The 22571-nt window shown below is 41.3% G+C and overlaps 1 protein-coding gene across 1 annotated transcript; it reads right to left on the bottom strand.

Moving 5' to 3' along the window:
• Positions 1-2657: 2657 nt before the first annotated feature.
• LOC144602975 (uncharacterized) lies at positions 2658-3491 on the bottom strand. Its single transcript, XM_078416100.1, has one exon. It carries the CDS (start codon positions 3489-3491, stop codon positions 2658-2660), a length of 834 nt encoding a protein of 277 aa, XP_078272226.1.
• Between the last annotated feature and the right edge of the window lie 19080 nt (positions 3492-22571).

The following is a 22571-nucleotide window of genomic DNA, read 5'->3' as shown; positions in this document are numbered from 1 at the left end:
AAATAATGAATTTTATTTAAAAATTAGTGATTTGATCTCTTCACGTTTGCAAACTGTATATAGTTACGCCTTTAAACAACAGAGATTACCACAAACTCTGACTGAATCAACAATAATGCTTATTCCTAAAAAAGATAAGGATTCTGAAGACCCTGGTTCGTACTGAGCGATAGCTCTTTTAAATACTGATCAGAAGATATTAGCGAAAATCTTAGCTCATAGATTAAGTCTAGTTATAGATAAATTGATACACCCCGATCAATCAGGCTTTATAGCTAAACGATATTCATTTTTCAATTTGAGACGCTTGTTCAATATAATATATTCAAATAGAATATTAAACGAAGATTTAGCAATCATTTCGCTAGATGCTGAAAAAGCATTTGATCAAGTAGAATGGCCCTATCTTTTCTCAGTGATGGAAAATTTTCAATTAGGTGAAAATTTTTGTTCATGGGTGAAACTTTTATATACATCCCCAACAGCTAGAATATTAACTAATCAAATGCTGTCATCCAAATTTCATTTATTTAGGGGTTGTAGACAAGGATGCCCACTATCTCCGCTTCTATTTGCCCTCGTTATAGAACCACTTGCTGAGAGTATTAGATCAAATCCAGACATTCACGGTTATAACACTAAACATACAACCAATAAATTTCTTTATATGCGGATGATGTATTAATACACATTACAAATCCTGAAATTAGCATTCCGAATTTATTAAATCTCATAACTCAATTTGGTTCATTTTCAGGTTATAGAATTAACTGGTACAAAAGTGAAATTATGCCAATAATGGAGCAAAATCCGGCCATACTTCAACAATTTCCTTTTAAAATTGCCTATGAAAAGTTTAAATATCTTGGAATTTACGTGACTAGGAAATATACTTCTTTATTTAAATTAAAATTTCCTCCTTTACTTACTAAATTATACAGAAATATCCAATTTTGGAAAATACTCCCTATATCATTAGTTGTTCGTAGTAATGCTATAAAGATGATCTTTCTTCCACAGCTACTATACTTATTTCAAGCAATTCCGATCTATCTTCCAAAAAAGTTTTTTTTAAAAATCGATTCAATTATTACTAATTTTATTTGGGACTACAAGACTCATAGAATAAATAAAAGACATCTATGTAAGTCTAAAACTAATGGCGGAATTGCCTTACCAAACTTCTTATTTTATTATTGGGCGGTTAATATTAAAAATATAACCTGCTGGTTGGATGACACTGATCAACAACCGGATTGGTTAAAGATGGAGAAAGAGGATTGTTTACCATTTGATATTGGTGCGATCCTCTTAGCTCCAATAAATTTAAATAAGAAAACATATGGAGGTAATCCGATTATACATAGTGTTATCCGTACCTGGAAACAATTAAAACTTACTTTAAAACTGAGTAAATTATCCTCTTTCCTCCCTATTGCGAATAACCCTTCTTTGAAACCGTCTCTCTTAGATAGAGGATTTGCTCAATGGAAAAGTTATGGAATTAAAATGGTGGGAGATCTTTATCATAAGGGAACTTTTCTTTCTTTTCAGGATTTACAGCAGAAGTACGGATTACATGTTAATAATTATTTTAGATATTTACAACTTAGAGATGATGTAAAATTACACATGCAATCATATACATTTAGAGGTCCAGAAACTCTTGATGTATGCCTGAATCGACATTATAATTCAAATAAATTAATATCCTTTATTTATAATACTCTCCTAGATACTGACATTCCGTCATCAGAGTCTTATAGACGAGCATGGGAGGACGAATTGAACCAACTCATAATGCAAGATATATGGGATGAAAGTTTACAACAGAAACGCCAATGTTCATTAAATACTAGACATTCCTTAATACAATTTAAAATAATACATAGTCTACATTATTCGAAGACGAAATGAAATAGGATTTTTCCTAGTATCTCTAATATTTGTGATAAATGTCAATTTCAAGAAGCTAATTTAACTCATACTTTCGTAACTTGCATACAAATGCAAAATATCTGGTTGGATATTTTTAAAATAGTTTCTAAAGTTATTGACAATCAATTGGATGTGGATCCAAAATTAATAATATTAGGATTATCAGAACATATTACAAACTTTACAACAAGTCAGGTACATTTTCTTGATTACAGTTTAATAACTGCGAAAAAATTAATACTTACATTTTGGAAAAAACCAATAACCCCCACAACTAAAATGTGGATTACGGAAATGACAGAGAACTTGCATTTGGAAAAAATAAGATTTGCCTTAATTGACAAACCTGATTTTTAAATATGGTCTCCATTTATTGAATTTTTAGAAAAGTAAATGGGTTTGACACAGGACTAAAATAAAAATAAAAAGTCTCGCCTGCCACCACAGAATCTCCTGTCCGCACCTCGGACAACGGAGTCACCAGTTACTATGCTCTGCCCGATGTCTGTCTCACCGGTCGAGTCTCATCGTTGGTATTGGATCCCACCGACCTGTCCGCCGTACATTGAATGGGCGTGCGTTGGGGAAAGAGATTGAAGGAATACTCTGACGGTTAGCATTGACTGCTTGTTTCCAACCGCACCTCAGAAAGGAAAATGCAAAAACACAATGTAGAAGTAAACGTAATTTTGTAAAGAACTTGCTGTTTCACTGTGACATTAAATAGACTTTATTGAATTGCAAAAGAAAACGAATGGTCTTTTAATCACATGTTTTAATTCTTCCCTGAATTTGTTCTGGGACACCCCATAAATAAACGTGTTGGTGCAAGCACTCAGAGCTCTCAGCATATATCCGGACTGTTCTGCAATTGTAAATGGGTCGTTGTTATCTGAACCTAAAAGATGAACGTCTAAGAAATATACACTCGTGAAACACACGAAGGTCACCATCCAAAGTAGTACAAAGTTACCGGATATGGCCAACAATAGAACGATGGACTTCCTTCGGTTCTCCACCTCTTGATCTGCGCCGCTCTCTGCCTTTTTGTTCCCTCGGAGACCGCACCTCACTCTATTGGCGTGTATAATGTGCTTGATTGTCAGCGCGTTGAGCAGAATAATCAGTAACATTGGTCCAACTGGGGTTAAAATCGTTTCGATCATCGAAAGTGCTACCCATATTGGTGTGGTGTAGACGTCTGATGTTATCCAACAGTACCACGCCACGTTGTCAATATTGTATAGAGGTATGAGGAAAAGATACACTGGAATATTTTGAATAACACTTAAGGAACACGTCACTCCTATCACCACAGCCGCAGTTTTCTCAGTGCAATATTTTGCTCGTAAATTCAGGTTACAAATAGTGACAAATCGATCGAAGGTGAAAGTTACGGTTAACCAGACAGACCAATCAATGGAAACACAATTAAAGAAAATGCGTAGCTTACAAATGTGAGATAAGTTGAGGAATGAAAATGGAAAATAGCCATCAGAAATTTCAGAGAGAATTACCTCGAATATCAGTACAATTAAATCAGCTACGGCCATGGATATCAGATAGAGGGTGATACATTTGGAGAGACCACACTTTCTCCGGGAGAGGATGACGATTGCCAACACGTTAGCTGTAGAAACACAAAATTAAATTCATTAACATTCATTGATCCAAGAGAACTTCACTTTTTGTTCGGTAAAGTAAATCCTATCGATGCACTTCGCAAACTAATAATGAATAAAATCCTGCGTCGAATAACATAACTGGACTTCCAAACTCACATCTTACTGAAGGACGATTTTTTAGAGGTCTGATGGGTGTAGTCGATTCAAATGACATGTGATTCCATTTGTTTGACTACAGAGGAATGTGATGTGTCAGGAATATCGGGTAATTTACTTATCGCAGCCCGGTACCATACCTTATGTTTAAACTTTACACCTGTCGGCGGACCGCTGGGTCAACATTAAACCGTGGTGCCTTTGATGATCGCCCATTTCACATATATTGAATATAGATGTGTATGGCATCGAGATGTTTTGCACACATCTCTACAGTAAGAGGAATGGCCAGGCTTATATTCCTTGGTATCAATCACAGATTCATTTCGCGATGCCCGTGTGAACGCAAATATAGCATTCAAATAACAAATTCCAGATTCACTTTCTACCCCATTTACGTTACAAAGCGTTAGATTTTTATCAGCTGTTCCCCTCAAGGCAAATGTACAGTAGTGGCACTGCATCCTGACAGCTGCAGCGACCCAGGTTGAATACTGGTCACTGGAGTTGTTTGTGTGGAGTTTGCACAGCCTCCTATATTCACGTTGGTATGCCTCCGTGACTGGTTGATTGAGCCAGTGTGGTAACAGTCACCCGGCGCACCGCGGCCTGTCGCTCAAACAGGTTTTACTTGATCCAGCAATTGCATCCACTCCCAGCTGACTAGAAACAAATTACAGAATCCAGTTCGCCACAAAGTATCACGCTTTACGGGAAAATCTAGAGCTCCCCGATCATTGGGATGCGGAAGGAACTAGAGTTGACCAATGAGTCAACGTTGGCCCAAGGAGAATGTATCAATTCCACCCATGAAATGCCCGAGGTCAGGATCAAACGCGGTCTTTGGCGCTGTGATGCGGAACCTGTACGACCTATGCCCGGTACTCCAGTGTTCTTCTACCAGCGAAATGCTGCTGGCTGGACGATAACTTGTCCATTACATGTCAATATGCGTTGTTGCTAGGGAACCGGCTTCTGGCATAAGCTTTGGGAAAATTGGGTAAAGCATGTCTAAAGAAAATCAGTCGGTGAATCAGATTGCAACTGCCCGCGACACTGACTTGATGGACCGAATTTGCCGCGTTCGAAATTCGCCACTTCGCTCCGATCCTTACCTATCCACGTACATGTCTAAATGGCACTGCATCCATTGACAATGGATTCGATTGAGTCGTTCAGATCTTCCATGTGAATAGTTGGATTATTTAATCAAGCAATAAATAAGAGCATACGTATTTTTAACAGTAAAGTCTAGACAGCGAAACATCGGCAGGGAAAAATAAGCGGCTTACCAGGAACACCAATAACGACAAGGATAGGGTAGAAAATGTTTTCTACCTGGTTGAGAACCGCGGGTTTCATGCCTAGAGATAATCGACGATTCCTGTCAGCGGCCTGATAGGTCGTTTGTTTTTAAAGTTAGCAGCTGATTCTCCAGAGAAATCATGTGACGACTAATCAAGGCAAATCAATTGGGATTAGTATTTGGTGATTAAAACAAACAATGTTGGCCAGGTCGCCTTAACAACTGCCAATTCTGGAATTGCGTAACAACTGCCAACACCGTCGGATATTCTATCAACTAGATATGTTATTATTAAATTAAAGAAAAAAATACAAATTATAAATACGAACTTCCATTTCTTAGTCGACATGCATTCTCTGTTTCCTGCAGCAATGTAATGATGAATTGCCCATGTATATCAATGTGCCTATCTAAAGCCTCTTGCATGCCATACTTAGAGATCTGGCCACCAGAATCGATGGCAATGCCTACAGGCACCCACCACTCTCTCCAAAAAAACTTCCTCACGTACCTCCTTTAAACTTTGAGCCTCTCACCTCAGGTACTCAAGTCCTTTCCAAGGTCGAATATTTGCTGACTTTCTATCCCATCGATTCCTATCATAATTATATATGTTTAAGTGAGACCTGGTATGTGTGTGTGGGGGGGGTGTCTGTGTGCATGTTTGTATGTGAGTGTATATATATATATATATACACACACATATATCTATGTATGTGTGCGTGTGTATATATATAAATATATATATATATATATATATATACTTATACACACACACACACATACACACACATACACACATACACACACACACACACACACACACATATATATATATATATATATATATATATATATATATATATATATATATATATATATATCAGGTCTCCCTTAAACATTCGACATTCCAGAGAAAGCAACCCAAATTTGCCCAGCTTTTCCTTGGAGCTGATATATTCCATTTCCGGCAGCATTCTGATAAACATTCTCTGCGTCCAAGTCAAAAACTCCATGTCATTGCAAGAAACGGGGCGAGCAAAACTGCACCCAAAGCGAAAATACGACCTACCTAAAGTGGGTGCGCTGTATCATGACTTCGACCCAGACTGGCCAGATGCCCGACCCACAAAAGCGCCCGACGTCTCCATCGAGGACGGCTAATCGCCTACCGGGAACTTCCACGCTGACATCAGGCCAGGGAACCGACTCATGCAACCGAAATGCTGCCACCTAGTGAGGAAACTAGGGAAGACCGCTGTGCGCTGTGAGGCTGAAACAACGTGGTTTTAAGACCTCCGCACCCCAGCATACTGCCAGCTAACGCGCCAGTCTGTGGAAAATATGCTTGATGAACCTAAATCCAGATTGACGTACCTCAGAGTTCTGAGCATGACGTGTGCTCTGTTTCACAGACACATGGCTCACATGGAATATACCTAACTATGCCATTCTGCTCGAGGGTTACTCACTTCGCCGGATGGACCGAATGATGATTTCGTTTAAGGTTCATGGTGTTGAGGTTTGCGTTCTAATCAATATTTTGGGTGCTCAGACCTCGCAGACCTGGCGACCAGATGCTTCGCGGACCTGGAATATCTGACTGCGAAGTGCCAACCATACTACCTGCCGAGGGAATTCATCCCAACTATCTTGACATAGCAGGCTACAGCCCTCCACATGTCTATGTCAAGATTGGTGTGACTGAACTGTGATCCTCTATCAATATCCACCAGGTAAATCACCCACCAGCATTGGAATTTGTAGCCGGAGTCTTCAATCAAATCAACCTCAATGAGGTGGCCAAGGTACCTCAGCATGTCTCTTATCATAGTGTCATAGAGTCATAGAGTGATGCCGTGCGGAAACAGGCCCTTCGGTCCAACTCGCCCACACCGGCCAACAATGTCTCAGCTGCATTAGATCCACCTGCCTGTGCTTGGTTCATGTCCCTCCTAAATATTGCTATCCATGTACCTGTCTAACTGTTTCTTAAACGATGGGGTAGTCCCACCCTCAACTGCACCCTCTTGTCCAATACACCCACCACCCTTTGTGTGAGAAGGTGACCCCTCGGATTCCTGTTAAATCGTTTCCCCTTCACCTTGAACCTATATCCACTGGTCCTCGATTCACCTACTCTGGGCAAAAGACTCCGTGCATCTACCCGATCTGTTCCTCGAATGATTTTGTGTACCTTTATACGATCGACCCTCATCGTCCTGCGCTCCCTTGGCTACAGCCTCAGCCTCTCCCCTTGAGCTCACACTCTCGAGTCCTGGAAACGTACTCGTAAATCTTTTCCGAACCATTTTAAGCTTGATCTTTCCTATAACATGGTTCCCAGAACTGAACACAATATTCCACGTGCGGTCTCACTATCTTATACAACGTCTGAAGCAACTGCAACATGACCTCCAAATTTCTATAATCAATAATCTGAATGATGAAGGCCAAATTGCCAAAAGCCTTTTTGACCACATTATCTACCTGCGACTCGCCCTTCAAGGAACCATGCACCTGTATTCCTAGAGCCCTCTGCTCTACAACACTACCCAGAGACCTACCATTTACTGTGAAAGTCCTGCCCTTGCTCGACGTCCCAAAATGAAACACCTCACACTTCATCAAGTGTTATTAAATTCCATCAAGCAATCTTGCGCCCACCTGGCCAATCGATGGAGATCCTGCTGCAATCTTTTACAACCATCGTCACTATCTGCAACACCACTAACTTTTGTATCTTCAGCAAACTTGCTAATCTTGCCCTGTATATTCACATCCAAATTATTGATGTAGATGACAAACAATAACGGGCCCAGCACCGAACCCTGAGGCACACCACTAGTCACAGGCCTCCAGTCCGCGAAGCAACCTTCCGCCATCAACCTCGGCTTCCTTACAATTGCTATCCATTCAGCTATCTCTCCTTAGTTCCCATGCGATCTATAGTTCTATATAGTTCCTTTTATTGTCATGGTAACATGAGCCATGTACAACGAAATTGTAAAATGTCAGCCAGTCAGTGCACCATTCAAACATTTCTAAAAGCTAACGATACATACAAGGTAAAATATTTTAAAAAAGATAAACAACTAAAATAAATATCATGAAAATAGCACGCATAAACACCCAACCCTACATCCTTCTGTCGATTTCACAGTCTCTTATTATGTATCGCCCCTGCGTTCCTTGGCGGCTACATTTAGTGCCTTTATAGCAGTGGGGTAAAAACTATTTTTAAGTCTGTTTGTCCTTGTCCTTGTAGATCTGTACCGTCTGCCTGACGGTAACAGTTCAAACAGGGAGTGTCCGGGGTGGGAAATGTCCTTTATAATACTCTGGGATTTTTTGATGCAGCGGGAACTGTGTAAGTCCTCCAAGGTAAGTAGAGGGCAGCCGACAATCCTCTGGGCGTTGTCAATGGCCCTCTGGAGCGCTTTCCTCTGAGCCGCTGTGCAGCTGGTGTACCATACGCATACACAGTATGTTAGGATGCTCTCAATGTAGCACCGATAAAAGGACAACAGCAGTCTCTGAGTGATGTTATTCTTCCTGAGCACCCTCAGGAAGTGCAGTCTCTGCTGGACCTTTTTCAGCAGCGCAGAGGTGTTCACGCTCCACGTCAGGTCCTCCTCAATATGGATTCCCAGGAAGCGGAAATCCGCCACCCTCTCCACACAGTCCCCTCTGATAGTTAATGGTACCATGTCCGTTTTATTCTTTCTGAAGTCTATTATTATTTCCTTTGTCTTTAAGGTGTTGAGGAGCAGGTTATTTTCTCCACACCACACTGTCAGCTGCTCCACCTCATCCCGGTAGGCGTACTCGTCCCCCCCGGTGATGAGTCCCACCACCGTAGTGTCATCCGCAAATTTGACAATGGTGTTGCTGTGGTGGGCGGGGGTGCAGTCATGTGTATAGATGGTGTAGAGCAGGGGGCTCAGCACGCAGCCCTGTGGAGAGCCGGTACTGAGGCTGAGGGCCGTGGATGTGTGATGGCCCACTCTGACTCTCTGGCTGCTAACCTTCCAGAGCAGCCTACCATGCGGAACCCTGTTGAATGCCTTACTGAAATCCATGTATACCTCATCTACAGCTCTGCCCTCATCCCTTTTGGTCACATCTTCAAAAAAAATCAATCAGGTTTATGAGCCACGATCTCCCGCGTACAAAACCATGCCGACTATCCAAAATCAGCCCTTGCCCATCCAAATGCATGTTTCACCTATCCCTCGGAATAATCTCCAGTAATTTACCAACCACTGATGTTAAGCTCATCTGCCGATAGTTCCCAACATTTTCCATGCAGCCCTTCTTGAAAAGACCCACAACATTTGCCACCCTCCAGTCTTCCGGCACCTGTGTTTAAGAACGACCCGTAAATTTCAACCAGGGCTCCCGCAATTTCCTCTCTAATTTCCCGCAATGTCCTCGGTTATATCTGATCTGGTCCACCTGGAGCGAGAAAGCCCTCGACCACCGCTCCGCATCCATAAATAAGCGCCAACCCTTGCATTCTTCGACCACATTCCGGAAAATCTGATCACCTAGATGCGCTTCTAATCCCTGCCTGCAATCAAAACCTGAAGCAGGAAGAGCCGGTACATAACTTTTCTAAATGCTGGGCAGTGGACACTGTCCCAGGTGACGGCCGAGACCGCTGCATAAGTCAAACGACCCAGAGTGGTTAAAAGAAAGCTCGCTGTGATCTTGGCAAAGCCACCAAGAATACCAACAGACAATACCGAGGCAACCTTGAGTCCCAGTGCAATGATTCGAGCATCCGCAGACTGTGACAAGGCCTGAATACTGTAGCTGGACGCAAGACGAAGTCAGGCAACACCGCTGGTGATAGTGCGGCCATCCCTGACGAAATTAATGCATTTTAGGCTCGCATTGAACGGGACGATGTCATCCCGACCATCAACGCGTGTCCACCCTATCCCAAGGTCACTTGCAAACGTGACAGCGGCCTTCCTGAAGGTAAACCCACGGAGAGCAACGGTTCCATATGGAATCCATGACCGCATCCTGAGGAACTGCGTTGACTAACTAGCGGGACTCTTCGTGGATATCGTTAATCTCGCCCTACTCCACTTTGAGGTACCCGCCTGCGTCAAGAAGAGCAGTTTCATGCCGTTGCCAAAGAAAAGCAAGATCTCATAATATTATTATATCCGATCATGCCCCTTTAACATTTAGGGTAAAACTTCAAGGAGTAACGGGGAAACAGACCAATTGGAGATTTAATCCTCAAATGTTAAATGAAACAGCATGTTATGACTATCTTAAATCGCAAATTGAAACTTTTTTTTACGCAAATGACCTTCCTGAAACACCTGCGTCCCTGCTTTGGGAAAAATTTAAAGCGTTTGTGAGAGGATGTATTATTGCCTTTCAAGCGTCTCAAAACAAGAAGAAGCGGATTGTACAACATGAGCTAGAAAGACAGATAAAACAGTTAGACATAACAAATGCGATCGCTCCCTCTATTGAAATACATAATAAAATCGCTGCTCTCAAATATAAGTTAAATTATATACTCTCAGCTCACATTTTAATGCTTTTTCAATATACTAAACAAATACATTTTGAATTTGGAGATAAACCACAGAAATTGCTAGCACGTCAACTCCGTAAATTAGAAGATGATTCTACAATTCATAAATTTAGATCAGATAACGGAGATTTGCTTAAACTACCCAAGGACATTAATCAGAGATTTTTGCAATTTTATCAGACATTATATTCATCAAAAATAACAGATAGCTCTGCGCAGATGCGAAACTTTTTGCAAGAATGTAACCTCCCTGGTTTGAATGAGAGTGACAGAAACTTATTGGGCGCAGAAATAACTATGAAAGACGTTGAAGAGACCATTAAATCCATGAAAAATGGGAAGACCCCTGGCCCTGACGGCTTAAATAATGAATTTTATTTAAAAATTAGTGATTTAATCTCTTCACGTTTGCAAACTGTATATAGTTACGCCTTTAAACAACAGAGATTACCACAAACTCTGACTGAATCAACAATAATGCTTATTCCTAAAAAAGATAAGGATTCTGAACACCCTGGTTCGTACTGAGCGATAGCTCTTTTAAATACTGATCAGAAGATATTAGCGAAAATCTTAGCTCATAGATTAAGTCTAGTTATAGATAAATTGATACACCCCGATCAATCAGGCTTTATAGCTAAATGATATTCATTTTTCAATTTGAGACGCTTGTTCAATATAATATATTCAAATAGAATATTAAACGAAGATTTAGCAATCATTTCGCTAGATGCTGAAAAAGCATTTGATCAAGTAGAATGGCCCTATCTTTTCTCAGTGATGGAAAATTTTCAATTAGGTGAAAATTTTTGTTCATGGGTGAAACTTTTATATACATCCCCAACAGCTAGAATATTAACTAATCAAATGCTGTCATCCAAATTTCATTTATTTAGGGGTTGTAGACAAGGATGCCCACTATCTCCGCTTCTATTTGCCCTCGTTATTGAACCACTTGCTGAGAGTATTAGATCAAATCCAGACATTCACGGTTATAACACTAAACATACAACCAATAAATTTCTTTATATGCGGATGATGTATTAATGCACATTACAAATCCTGAAATTAGCATTCCGAATTTATTAAATCTCATAACTCAATTTGGTTCATTTTCAGGTTATAGAATTAACTGGTACAAAAGTGAAATTATGCCAATAATGGAGCAAAATCCGGCCATACTTCAACAATTTCCTTTTAAAATTGCCTATGAAAAGTTTAAATATCTTGGAATTTACGTGACTAGGAAATATACTTCTTTATTTAAATTAAATTTTCCTCCTTTACTTACTAAATTATACAGAAATATCCAATTTTGGAAAATACTCCCTATATCATTAGTTGTTCGTAGTAATGCTATAAAGATGATCTTTCTTCCACAGCTACTATACTTATTTCACGCAATTCCGATCTATCTTCCAAAAAAGTTTTTTTTTTAAATCGATTCAATTATTACTAATTTTATTTGGGACTACAAGACTCATAGAATAAATAAAAGACATCTATGTAAGTCTAAAACTAATGGCGGAATTGCCTTACCAAACTTCTTATTTTATTATTGGGCGGTTAATATTAAAAATATAACTTGCTGGTTGGATGACACTGATCAACAACCGGATTGGTTAAAGATGGAGAAAGAGGATTGTTTACCATTTGATATTGGTGCGATCCTCCTAGCTCCAATAAATTTAAATAAAAAAACATATGGAGGTAATCCGATTATACATAGTGTTATCCGTACCTGGAAACAATTAAAACTTACTTTAAAACTGAGTAACTTATCCTCTTTCCTCCCTATTGCGAATAACCCTTCTTTGAAACCGTCTCTCTTAGATAGAGGATTTCCTCAATGGAAAAGTTATGGAATTAAAATGGTGGGAGATCTTTATCATAAGGGAACTTTTCTTTCTTTTCAGGATTTACAGCAGAAGTACGGATTACATGTTAATAATTATTTTAGATATTTACAACTTAGAGATGATGTAAAATTACACATGCAATCATATACATTTAGAGGTCCAGAAACTCTTGATGTATGCCTGAATCGACATTATAATTCAAATAAATTAATATCCTTTATTTATAATACTCTCCTAGATACTGACATTCCGTCATCAGAATCTTATAGACGAGCATGGGAGGACGAATTGAACCAACTCATAATGCAAGATATATGGGATGAAAGTTTACAACATATACGCCAATGTTCATTAAATACTAGACATTCCTTAATACAATTTAAAATAATACATAGTCTACATTATTCGAAGACGAAATGAAATAGGATTTTTCCTAGTATCTCTAATATGGGAGATACCAGAGGGTAACGGTTGACAATTGTATGTCAGGTTGGAGGCCAGTGCCTAGTGGAGTGCCCCAAGGATCTGTGTTGGGTCCACTGTTGTTTGTCATTTACATTAATGATCTGGATGATGGTGTGGCAAATTGGATTAGTAAGTATGCAGATGATACTAAGATAGGTGGAGTAGTTGATAGTGAGGTAGATTTTCAAAGTCTACAGAGAGACTTGGGCCTTTTGGAAGGGTGGGCTGAAAGATGGCAGATGGAGTTTAATGCTGATAAGTGTGAGGTGCTGCATTTTGGTAGGACAATCAAAATAGGACGTACAGGGTAAATGGTAGGGAATTGAGGAATGCAGTGGAACAGAGGGATCTGGGAATAACTGTGCATTGTTCCCTGAAGGTGGAATCTCATGTGGATAGGGTGGTGAAGAAGGCGTTTGGTATGCTTGCCTTTATAAATCAGAGCATTGAGTATAGAAGTTGGGATGTAATGTTGAAATTGTACAGGGCATTGGTGAGGCCGAATCTGGAGTATGGTGTGCAGTTCTGGTCGCCAAATTATAGGAAGGATGTCGACAAAATGGAGAGGGTACAGAGGAGATTTACTAGAATGTTGCCTGGGTTTCAGCACTTAGGCTACAGAGAGAGGTTGAACAGGTTGGGTCTTTATTCTTTGGAGCGTAGAAGGTTGAGGGGGGACGATAGAGGTTTTTAAAATTTTGAGAGGGACGGACAGAGTTGACGTGGGTAGGCTTTTCCCTTTGAGAGTGGGGGAGATTCCAACAAGGGGACATAGCTTCAGAATTGAGGGACAAAGGTTTAGGGGTAACATGAGGGGGAACTTCTTTACTCAGAGGGTTGTGGCTGCATGGAATGGGCTTCCGGTGGAAGTGGCGGAGGCTGGCTCGATTTTATTATTTAAGAGTAAATTGGATAGGTATATGGATAGGAGGGGATTGGAGGGTTATGGTCTGAGTGCAGGTAGATGAGACTAGGTCAGGGAGAATGGTCGGCGTGGACTGGTAGGGCCGGACAGGCATGTTTCCATGCTGTAGTTGTTATATGTTATATGTTATTTGTGATAAATGTCAATTTCAAGAAGCTAATTTAACTCATACTTTCGTAACTTGCATACAAATGCAAAATATCTGGTTGGATATTTTTAAAATAGTTTCTAAAGTTATTGACAAGCAAATGGATGTGGATCCAAAATTAATAATATTAGGATTATCAGAACATATTACAAACTTTACAACAAGTCAGGTACATTTTCTTGATTACAGTTTAATAACTGCGAAAAAATTAATACTTACATTTTGGAAAAAACCAATAACCCCCACAACTAAAATGTGGATTACGGAAATGACAGAGAACTTGCATTTGGAAAAAATAAGATTTGCCTTAATTGACAAACCTGATTTTTAAAATTTAAATATGGTCTCCATTTATTGAATTTTTAGAAAAGTAAATGGGTTTGACACAGGACTAAAATAAAAAAATTAAATTAAAAGTTGAAACTTGAGTTTAGGGTTGGATGTACAACTGTGGTTATTGTCTCCCGGATCTACCCCCTTTAATTTTTATAGCTATAACTCTTTTTTTTTAAATTCTTCTTTATTTTTATTTTCTCTCTTTAAAAATTTAAAAATTGAAGCTATGTAAGAACTTTGTAACAAATTTGTCTTTTATTTCCATCTGTACATATGCTTTTCAAAAAAAAAGAAGAAAAAAAAAGAAAAGAAAAGCAAGATCTCATGCTTCAACTACTACCGTCCGGTGGTCTTGACATCCACCATCATTAAGTGCTTTGAGTGACTGGTTGTGGAATGCATTAAACCAGCCTACCCGTGCAAGCTTGATAAACAACAAAATGTTTTAAATTAGTATCAGTCGTTTAAATAATCAGATTTAGCCAGATTACCGGATTATTTAGATTATTATTATTTAGATTATACCAGATTATTTAGTATATTCCTCTTCCTGCGGCAAGTAATTTTCAAATACGCATGCATACATGTATGCTTATCTAAAAGCCTATTGAACGAGACTCTCCTATCTCCTTCGATTTCCATCCCTGGTAGGGCGTTCCACGCTGCCACAGCGAGAAGTGTACAAATTCCACCTTGGTAACATTCGAGGTCAGAATTGGACCTGGTTGTCTGATAATATTAGGCCAAGTCTCCAGTTGCTGTGCCTGTGCCTAACTTACCAAAGCCGATAGACAGACATACCGATGTTGGGAACATGTATGTAACTGTATGTAACCGTGCAATGCAGAGGGCACTATTGTGCTTTGCAATCTGGATTTAGTCTCTCTTCAAAGTAAATGGTTGAGGCTAGAATTCCACGAGTATACACGTGTTCAACGTCGAGGTGCACTCAAACATTCTGTCGGTAGGGAGCGATTTTAGGATTAATTGACAGCAATTATTTCCAACTCCTAAAACTTGCAACATCATGATGGAAAGGAACCACCTGGGGAAAAAACAGACATTAAGCAGTTTCTAAAATGCAAGCCACGAATTTAGACATTTAGCTGAGATTGTTGGGATGATGGGATATCATTACCCATGCAATACAGGACATTGGCAGTGGAATATACCCGTGCATTATGTTCATTAGTAATAGGAGCAGAATTAGCCCATCCGGTCCCATCAAGTCTACGCCGCTATCGCATCGTGGCTGATCTATCTCTCACTCCAAACCCCATTTCCTGCCTTATCCCCATAACCCCTGAATCAAGTACTAATCAAGAATTGAACGATCCCTGCCTTAAAAATATCCATTGCCTTGACCCCCACAGCGTTCCATGGGAATGAATTCCACAGATTCACCACCCTCTGACGAAAGAAATTCCTCCACATCTCCTTCCGAAAGGAACGCCCTTTAATTCTGTGTTCCACACCTGTCCCGCTGGTGGACACATCCTCCACACACGTACTCAAAGACTGACTCCAGTTTGCAACGACTGGATCCGTCCCCACCCACTCCTCCCCTAGCATCAATTCACACCTACTCAGAGACTGGCTGGAGTTTGCAAAGACTGGGCCCTTCCCCCACCCCTCTGCAATCACAAATTTGCACTTCCACACAGAATTACTCCAGTTTAACAATAGAAATTGCGGAGTTGGAGAGGCTATTCAGAAATCAGAAAAGCCGGTAATCTCCAGGACCGGACAATATTTCCCTCTCCACACTCAAGCTCTGTGCCGAACAACTGACACTGATCGACACAGACATTTTCAATCAGTCCCTGCAAGCCTGCACTGTCCCTGCCTGCTTCAAGGTCTCCACTATTGTCCCTGAACCCAAAAAGACAAGGATCACTGGTCTTAATTACTACAGGCCTGTCGCAATTAGTCATGAAGACATTTGAAAGACTTGTGCTGGCCCAGCTGAAAAACATCACAAACTTCCTGCTGGACCTCCTGCAGTTTGTACACAGGGCTAAAAAATCGGGTCGCTATGAGGCAGCGGCTTTACCAGCTGCGTCAACGGGCCGCCCAATTTCCCTTGTACATTACACGCGATTCAGACTTCGATTAATTAGATACATTGCTCAGGTTTCCCCTTCGAAACGAAAAGTGAGACGCACCTATATAGTTAATGCTTCCTCAAATATAATATCCTCCAGCCACCAAGCAACGTTGTTGTAAACTATCTCTGCTGCAAGCAAATACTTTCCATTATAAGGTGAAAAGTACTGGGCACATAACGTTCCCGTGTCTGAAGAAGTGTCCCGTCCCGCCATGCCACCAATCCATCTTCATCGGAGCTGCCTGTCTGACCGCTGCGTTATTCCGACCTGTTGCATTTTTTTTGTAAACCGGTACCTGCAGACCCTTGTGTGCAATAGTTTATCAGTCCGATCTCAGATGGGTTTAAACCCCAGTCACTGTGAAATGTTGCCTTTTGGGAGGTCAATGTGAGGCAAAGCTATACGATTGACACCAGGACCTAACAACACTAATGTGCAGAACGCTGTGAGGGTCCAGAGACATAGCTCCCTGAAAGTGGCACCACATGCAGAAAGATTGGTAAAGGGGGTGGATGGAATGCTTGCCTTCATTTGGCGGGCTTTGATTACGAAAGTCACGAAGTCATGATGCAATTCTCTCACAATACGGTTAAGGCTCACTTGGAGTGTTGTGTGCCTGTCTTGTTGTAGTGGTGTGGCATCTTTGGAGTGGATGAAGATGTGTTTTACTGGAATGCTGCCTCGATTGGACTGTATTAGTTAAAGAAGAGCATGGGCAAACTTGGAACGCTTTCTCTCAATGACGAAGCACAAAGAGAGATGTGATATTAATTTATAGAATTATGAGAGGCATAGATGAGGTAGACTGTCAGAAAATTGTCCATGCAGGGATGAACTAGACAACATATATTTAAGGTGAGAGTGTCAAAGTTTCAAGCAGGTAATGGCGAGTGCCTGGAACGGGCTGCCAGGGATGGTGGTGGAAGCAAAAGTGAGAGTGTGGTGCAAGAGGCTTTTAGGTAGGCACATGGATATGCGTGGATTATTCAACATTACACTGCTGTAGGAAGCATAGAATGCGAATAGACTAATTAATATATGCTCGTACTAAATATTCTCCCTATTATCGGTAATATAATAACATAATATCTATTTTATAGGACAACCGACTTTGCTGGCAGTTATTACGCAATAACTTACTTAGCAGTAGCTAACGTGAGCAGGCTACCTTTGTTTGTTTAACTGACTGACACTAATCCCAATTAATTTGCCTTGATGATGTTTTCTCTGGAGAATATTGCTGCTAACTTTAAAAGCAGCGACCTGTCAGACCACTGGCAGTAAGCGTCGATTGTCTCTGGGCATGGAACTGCCGGTACTCATCCAGGTCGAGAACATTTTCTACCCTATCCTTGTCATCATTGGTGTTCCTGGTAAGCTCTTTGTTGATCTGTACCCAAGTTTCTCTGTCGAGCCTTTACTGTCAAAAAAAGCATGTGTTCTTAATTATTGCTTGAATTACTGATCCAGTTAAAACCACCGAAAATTCAAACTACTCTATCTAATTTATTGCCAATAGATTCAGTATTGTTTAGACAGGCAGATGGACAGGCAGGGATCGGAGGATGTAGACCAAATGTAAACGTGAGCTTTCTTTAAATTGGCGTTATGTTTGGTATAGACATTATAGACTGAAGGACCTGCTCCCGTTCTATATCCAATATACTTTAATGATACCCTTGGTAAGAAGACTCGTTGACCACCGAGTCCACACCGACCATCGATCACCCATTGAAAACAAGTCTGTGTTTTCTCATTCAATCCCTGCACACGGCGGGCAATTTTTCAGAGGCCAATGAACCTACAAACTCGCACGTCTTTCGGATGTGGGAGGAATCCGGAGCACCCGGAGGAAACCAACGTGGCAAAGGCAGAGCGTTCAAGATTCACCCATACAGGATTGGATTGTGCTGATGTTCTATGTTCGATTGTGTCTGTCCTTGCGGCGCACCTTGCTCTGTGATCGGGAAACGCTTTCATATTATCGATAGGGAGGGCAATTAATCTGTCAATTGTCAATAATGGGCGCGAGCCTTAGGTTGGGAAAACGGGAATATCTTCGTGCGTTAGTGCGATTGGACTGATTAAGTTAGGCATACTCAATGTTGCGGAAGCCACCCAATAAAAAAAAGTAAAACATAATGTTGTTATAACTTTGCCTCCAATGGAAAATCAGACGAGCTCCTGCTTGTGCGTCTCATATTCGCCGGTTCGGTCCGTCGCACACTGAAGTAATACGTTCCCACACATGTATGATACCAATCTGTAGCTGGTGCAGATGCGCTTGGAAAATAAACATGACTGTAATTAGTCTTCATCGCCAAATCGAAGTGGACTGATAGCGAATGCAGTGAATGCTGCCAACTGTGATAGGAAAGGCGGCAATTTGGGTCAATCTGGTTTGTGAACGACCAACTGCAATCGGATACACCGGCTGATTTTCCTTTGATATGCTCTTCTCAATTTACCAAAAGTTCCGTCCTGAGCCCATGCACCAGCGACAACTTATTTGGACAGGTAATCTAACAGCCAGCAGCGTATCGCAAGTCGGACAACGGAGCACATCGCATAGAAGCGGAGCTCGGAAAGTTGCTGCCTGACAGCGCCAGAGACCCGGTTTGACCCTGACCTGGGATCATGTGTGGAATTTGCACGTGATCTCTGCTAATTGCGTTAATTCAAAAGTCAGCTCCAGCTCCTTCCACATTCCTAAGGTACGGGCGCTATCGGTTCCTCTCACAAACCGCACTAGTTTGTACGTGAACTGCATTATGTAGTTTGCTTCTAGTGCGCAGTTGCGAATGTTGGATAACATAGAGCCAGTGTGAACGAGTAATAGATGATCGGCACGACTCGCAGTGCCGGGGACCTGTTCCCATGCTGTGTCAATCAATTCATCAAGCAACGACCCAGAGAGAACCTGCGCCTGCACAGGGAGAAGGTACAAATATCACCAGTGACCAATATCGATCCCAGGTCGCTGGAGCTGTCAAGGGACCTGTTGTCCATTTGCCTTGAGGGAAAGGGGCGTAAAATTCAATCGCCTTAAAAAGCAAGTTTGGTAGGAAATATAGCTTACCAGAGGCGTAAATTGGATGCAGTATTTGCAACCAAATGTGCATCGCGAAATCAATTTGCAACAGGTAGCGAGGAAGGTAAGTCTGCCAACGCCACTTACTGTAGACTTCTGCGTAACACATCTCGTTGCTACTTACTTCTTTTTCCAATACATTTCACCTTGATTGACCACCAAATACTTCTTGCTTTAAAGTTGATTCAGCCTGCATGTGGAAGGTGTGAACGTAATGTATGGTGCTAAACTGTGATGAACAAACCGGCCGATATCCTTCACTCTCCACATTCCTCTGTGGTCAGGCGAATGGAAGTTACAATTGATTTGTATCTACTATACCCGTCTATTAATCGTTCTGCGATACGCCGTAAGTCTGTAAAGCAAGAAATATAATTAGCGGCAGCATTTTGTTCATTATTAGTTTGCGAATTGCATCTTTCCGATGTGTTTTTCAGCATCAGAGATGTGTGGGCGACACGAGTAAAAAGAGCAGGTTACAGAATCAAAGAAGTCATTAACATTCATATGACGAACTGTCGAATTGATCTTCATCTGGAATATTGAATGTTGGTAATTTTTATTTCATCTTCCCTACAGCTAACCTGATGGCAATCATAATTCTGTCTCGGGGAAAGTGTGGACTCTCCAAATGTATCTCCCGCTATCTGGTATCCATGGCCGTAGTTGATTTAATGGTTCTGATCTTCGAGGTAATTCTCTCCGAGATTTCAGATGGCTATTTTCCTTATTCATTCCTCAACATAACTCAAGTTTGTAAACTGAATATTTTCTTTAATTTTATTTGCATCGATTGCTCTGTCTGGCTAACGGTGACCTTCACCTTCGATCGATTTGTCACTATATGTACTCAGAAGTTACGAACAAAATATTGCACCGAGAGAACTGCGGCTTTGGTAATATCACTGACATGTATCTTAAGTATTATTCAAAATATACCTGTTTATTTTGCCTGCGTACCTCGGGAAATAATTGACAACGTGGGCTGGTACTGTGGCATAACCCCTGACTTCTACACTTCACAGTTATGGGCAGCACTTTTGTCCGTCGAAACAATTTTAACCCCATTTGTACCAATCTTACTGATCATGCTGCTGAATGCCCTGACAATGAGGTACATCATACACGCCAACAGAGTGAGGAGCCGTCTCCGAGGGAACACGAAGGACGAGGGCGGCACGGATCAAGAGGTGGAGAGCAGAAGGAAGTCCATCATTCTATTGCTGGCCATATCCGGTAGCTTCGTCCTACTGTGGATGGTAAACTTCGTGTGCTTCGTGAGTGTATACTTCCTCGACGTGGAGCTTTGGACAACAGATAACAACGACCCATTTACCATTGCGGAACAGTCCGGATACATGCTGAAGGCTCTGAGTGCCTGCACCAACACGTTTATTTATGGGGCGTCCCAGAAAAAATTCAGGGAGGAATTTATAAAGATGATTAAGAGCCCATTTGTTTTTATTTCCAATTCAGTAAAGTGTTTGAAGTGAAATAAGTGTTCAAATTGAAAATCCGTTTCATAATTACATTGTATTCTATGTTATATCATTGCATCTGACTTTTCGAGATCCCATTCGCACCATCGGGACAATAACGACTCTCAGGGTGTCCTACTGTCCGTTTCCCCACTGCATTCCCATTCAATTTATTCCTTAACTATCCACTCAAATGCCCACTAATGAACCAGCAGCCCAGATGAACCAGGGCAGTATTATAGAAGGCATATCGCCTGTCAACGACTTGCGTCTTTGGGACGGGGAAGGGAACTGCAGCCCCCGAGGGAATATTCCGCAGTGGCAATAGACAATACCCAATAGGTGCAGGAGGAGGCCATTCGGCCCTTCGAGCCAGCACCGCCATTCAATGTGATCATGGCTGATCATTTTCAATCAGTACCCCGTTCCTGCCTTCTCCCCATACCCCCTGACTACGCTATCCTTAAGAGCTCTATCTAGCTCTCTCTCTTAAATGCATTCAGAGAATTGGCCTTCACTGCCTTCTGAGGCAGAGAATTCCACAGAGTCACAACTCTCTGACTGAAAAGGTTTTTCCTCGTCTTAGTTCTAAATGGCCTACCCCTTATTATTAAACTGTGGCCCATTGTTCTGGACTCACCCAACATTGGGAACATTTTTCCTGCCTCTAACGTGTCCAACCCCTTAATATTCTTATACGCTTCGATAAGATACCCTCTCATCCTTCTAAATTCCAGTGTATACAAGCCTAGTCGCTGCAGTCTTTCAACATATGACAGTCCCGCCATTCCGGGAATTAACCTAGTAAACCAAAGCTGCACGCCCTCAATAGCAAGATTATCCTTCCTCAAATTTTGAGTACAAAACTGCACACAGTACTCCAGGTGCGGTCTCACTAGGGACCTGTACATCTGCAGAAGGGCCTCTTTGCTCCTATACTCAACTACTCTTGTTATGAAGGCCAACATTCCATTGGATTTCTTCACTGCCTGCTGTACCTGCATGCTTCCTTTCAGTGACTGATGCACTAGGACACCCAGATCTCGTTGTACGTCCCCTTTTCCTAACTTGACACCATTCAGGTAATACTCTGCCTTCATATTCTTACCACCAACGTGGATAACCTCACACTTATCCACATTAAACTGCATCTGCCATGCATCCGCCCACTCACACAACCTGTCCAAGTCACCCTGCAACCTCATAGCATCTTCCTCACAGTTCACACTACCACCCAGCTTTGTATTATCTGCAAATTTGCTAATGGTACTTTTAATCCCTTCATCCAAGTCATTGATGTATATTGTAAATAGCTGCGGTCCCAGCACCGAGCCTTGCGGTACCCCACTAGTCACTGCCTGCCATTCTGCAAGGGACCCATTTATCCCCATCTTTGCTTTCTGTCTGTCAACCAATCTTCTATCCATGTCAGTACCCTACCCCCAATACCATGTGCTATAATTTTGCCCACTAATCTCTAATGTGGGACCTTGTCCAAGGCTTTCTGAAAGTCAAGGTACACCACATCCACCGGCTCTCCCCTGTCAATTTTCCTAGTTACATCCTCAAAGAA

Source organism: Rhinoraja longicauda, chromosome 19 (genome assembly GCF_053455715.1).
Source record: "Rhinoraja longicauda isolate Sanriku21f chromosome 19, sRhiLon1.1, whole genome shotgun sequence".
In the NCBI taxonomy this organism is placed as follows: Eukaryota; Metazoa; Chordata; class Chondrichthyes; order Rajiformes; family Arhynchobatidae; genus Rhinoraja; species Rhinoraja longicauda.
This window is presented reverse-complemented; position numbering and strand designations above follow the sequence as displayed.

Excerpts from the sequence above, each read along its gene's own strand:
- LOC144602975 (XM_078416100.1), bottom strand. The coding sequence starts at position 3,491 with ATGGCCGTAGCTGATTTAATTGTACTGATATTCGAGGTAATTCTCTCT.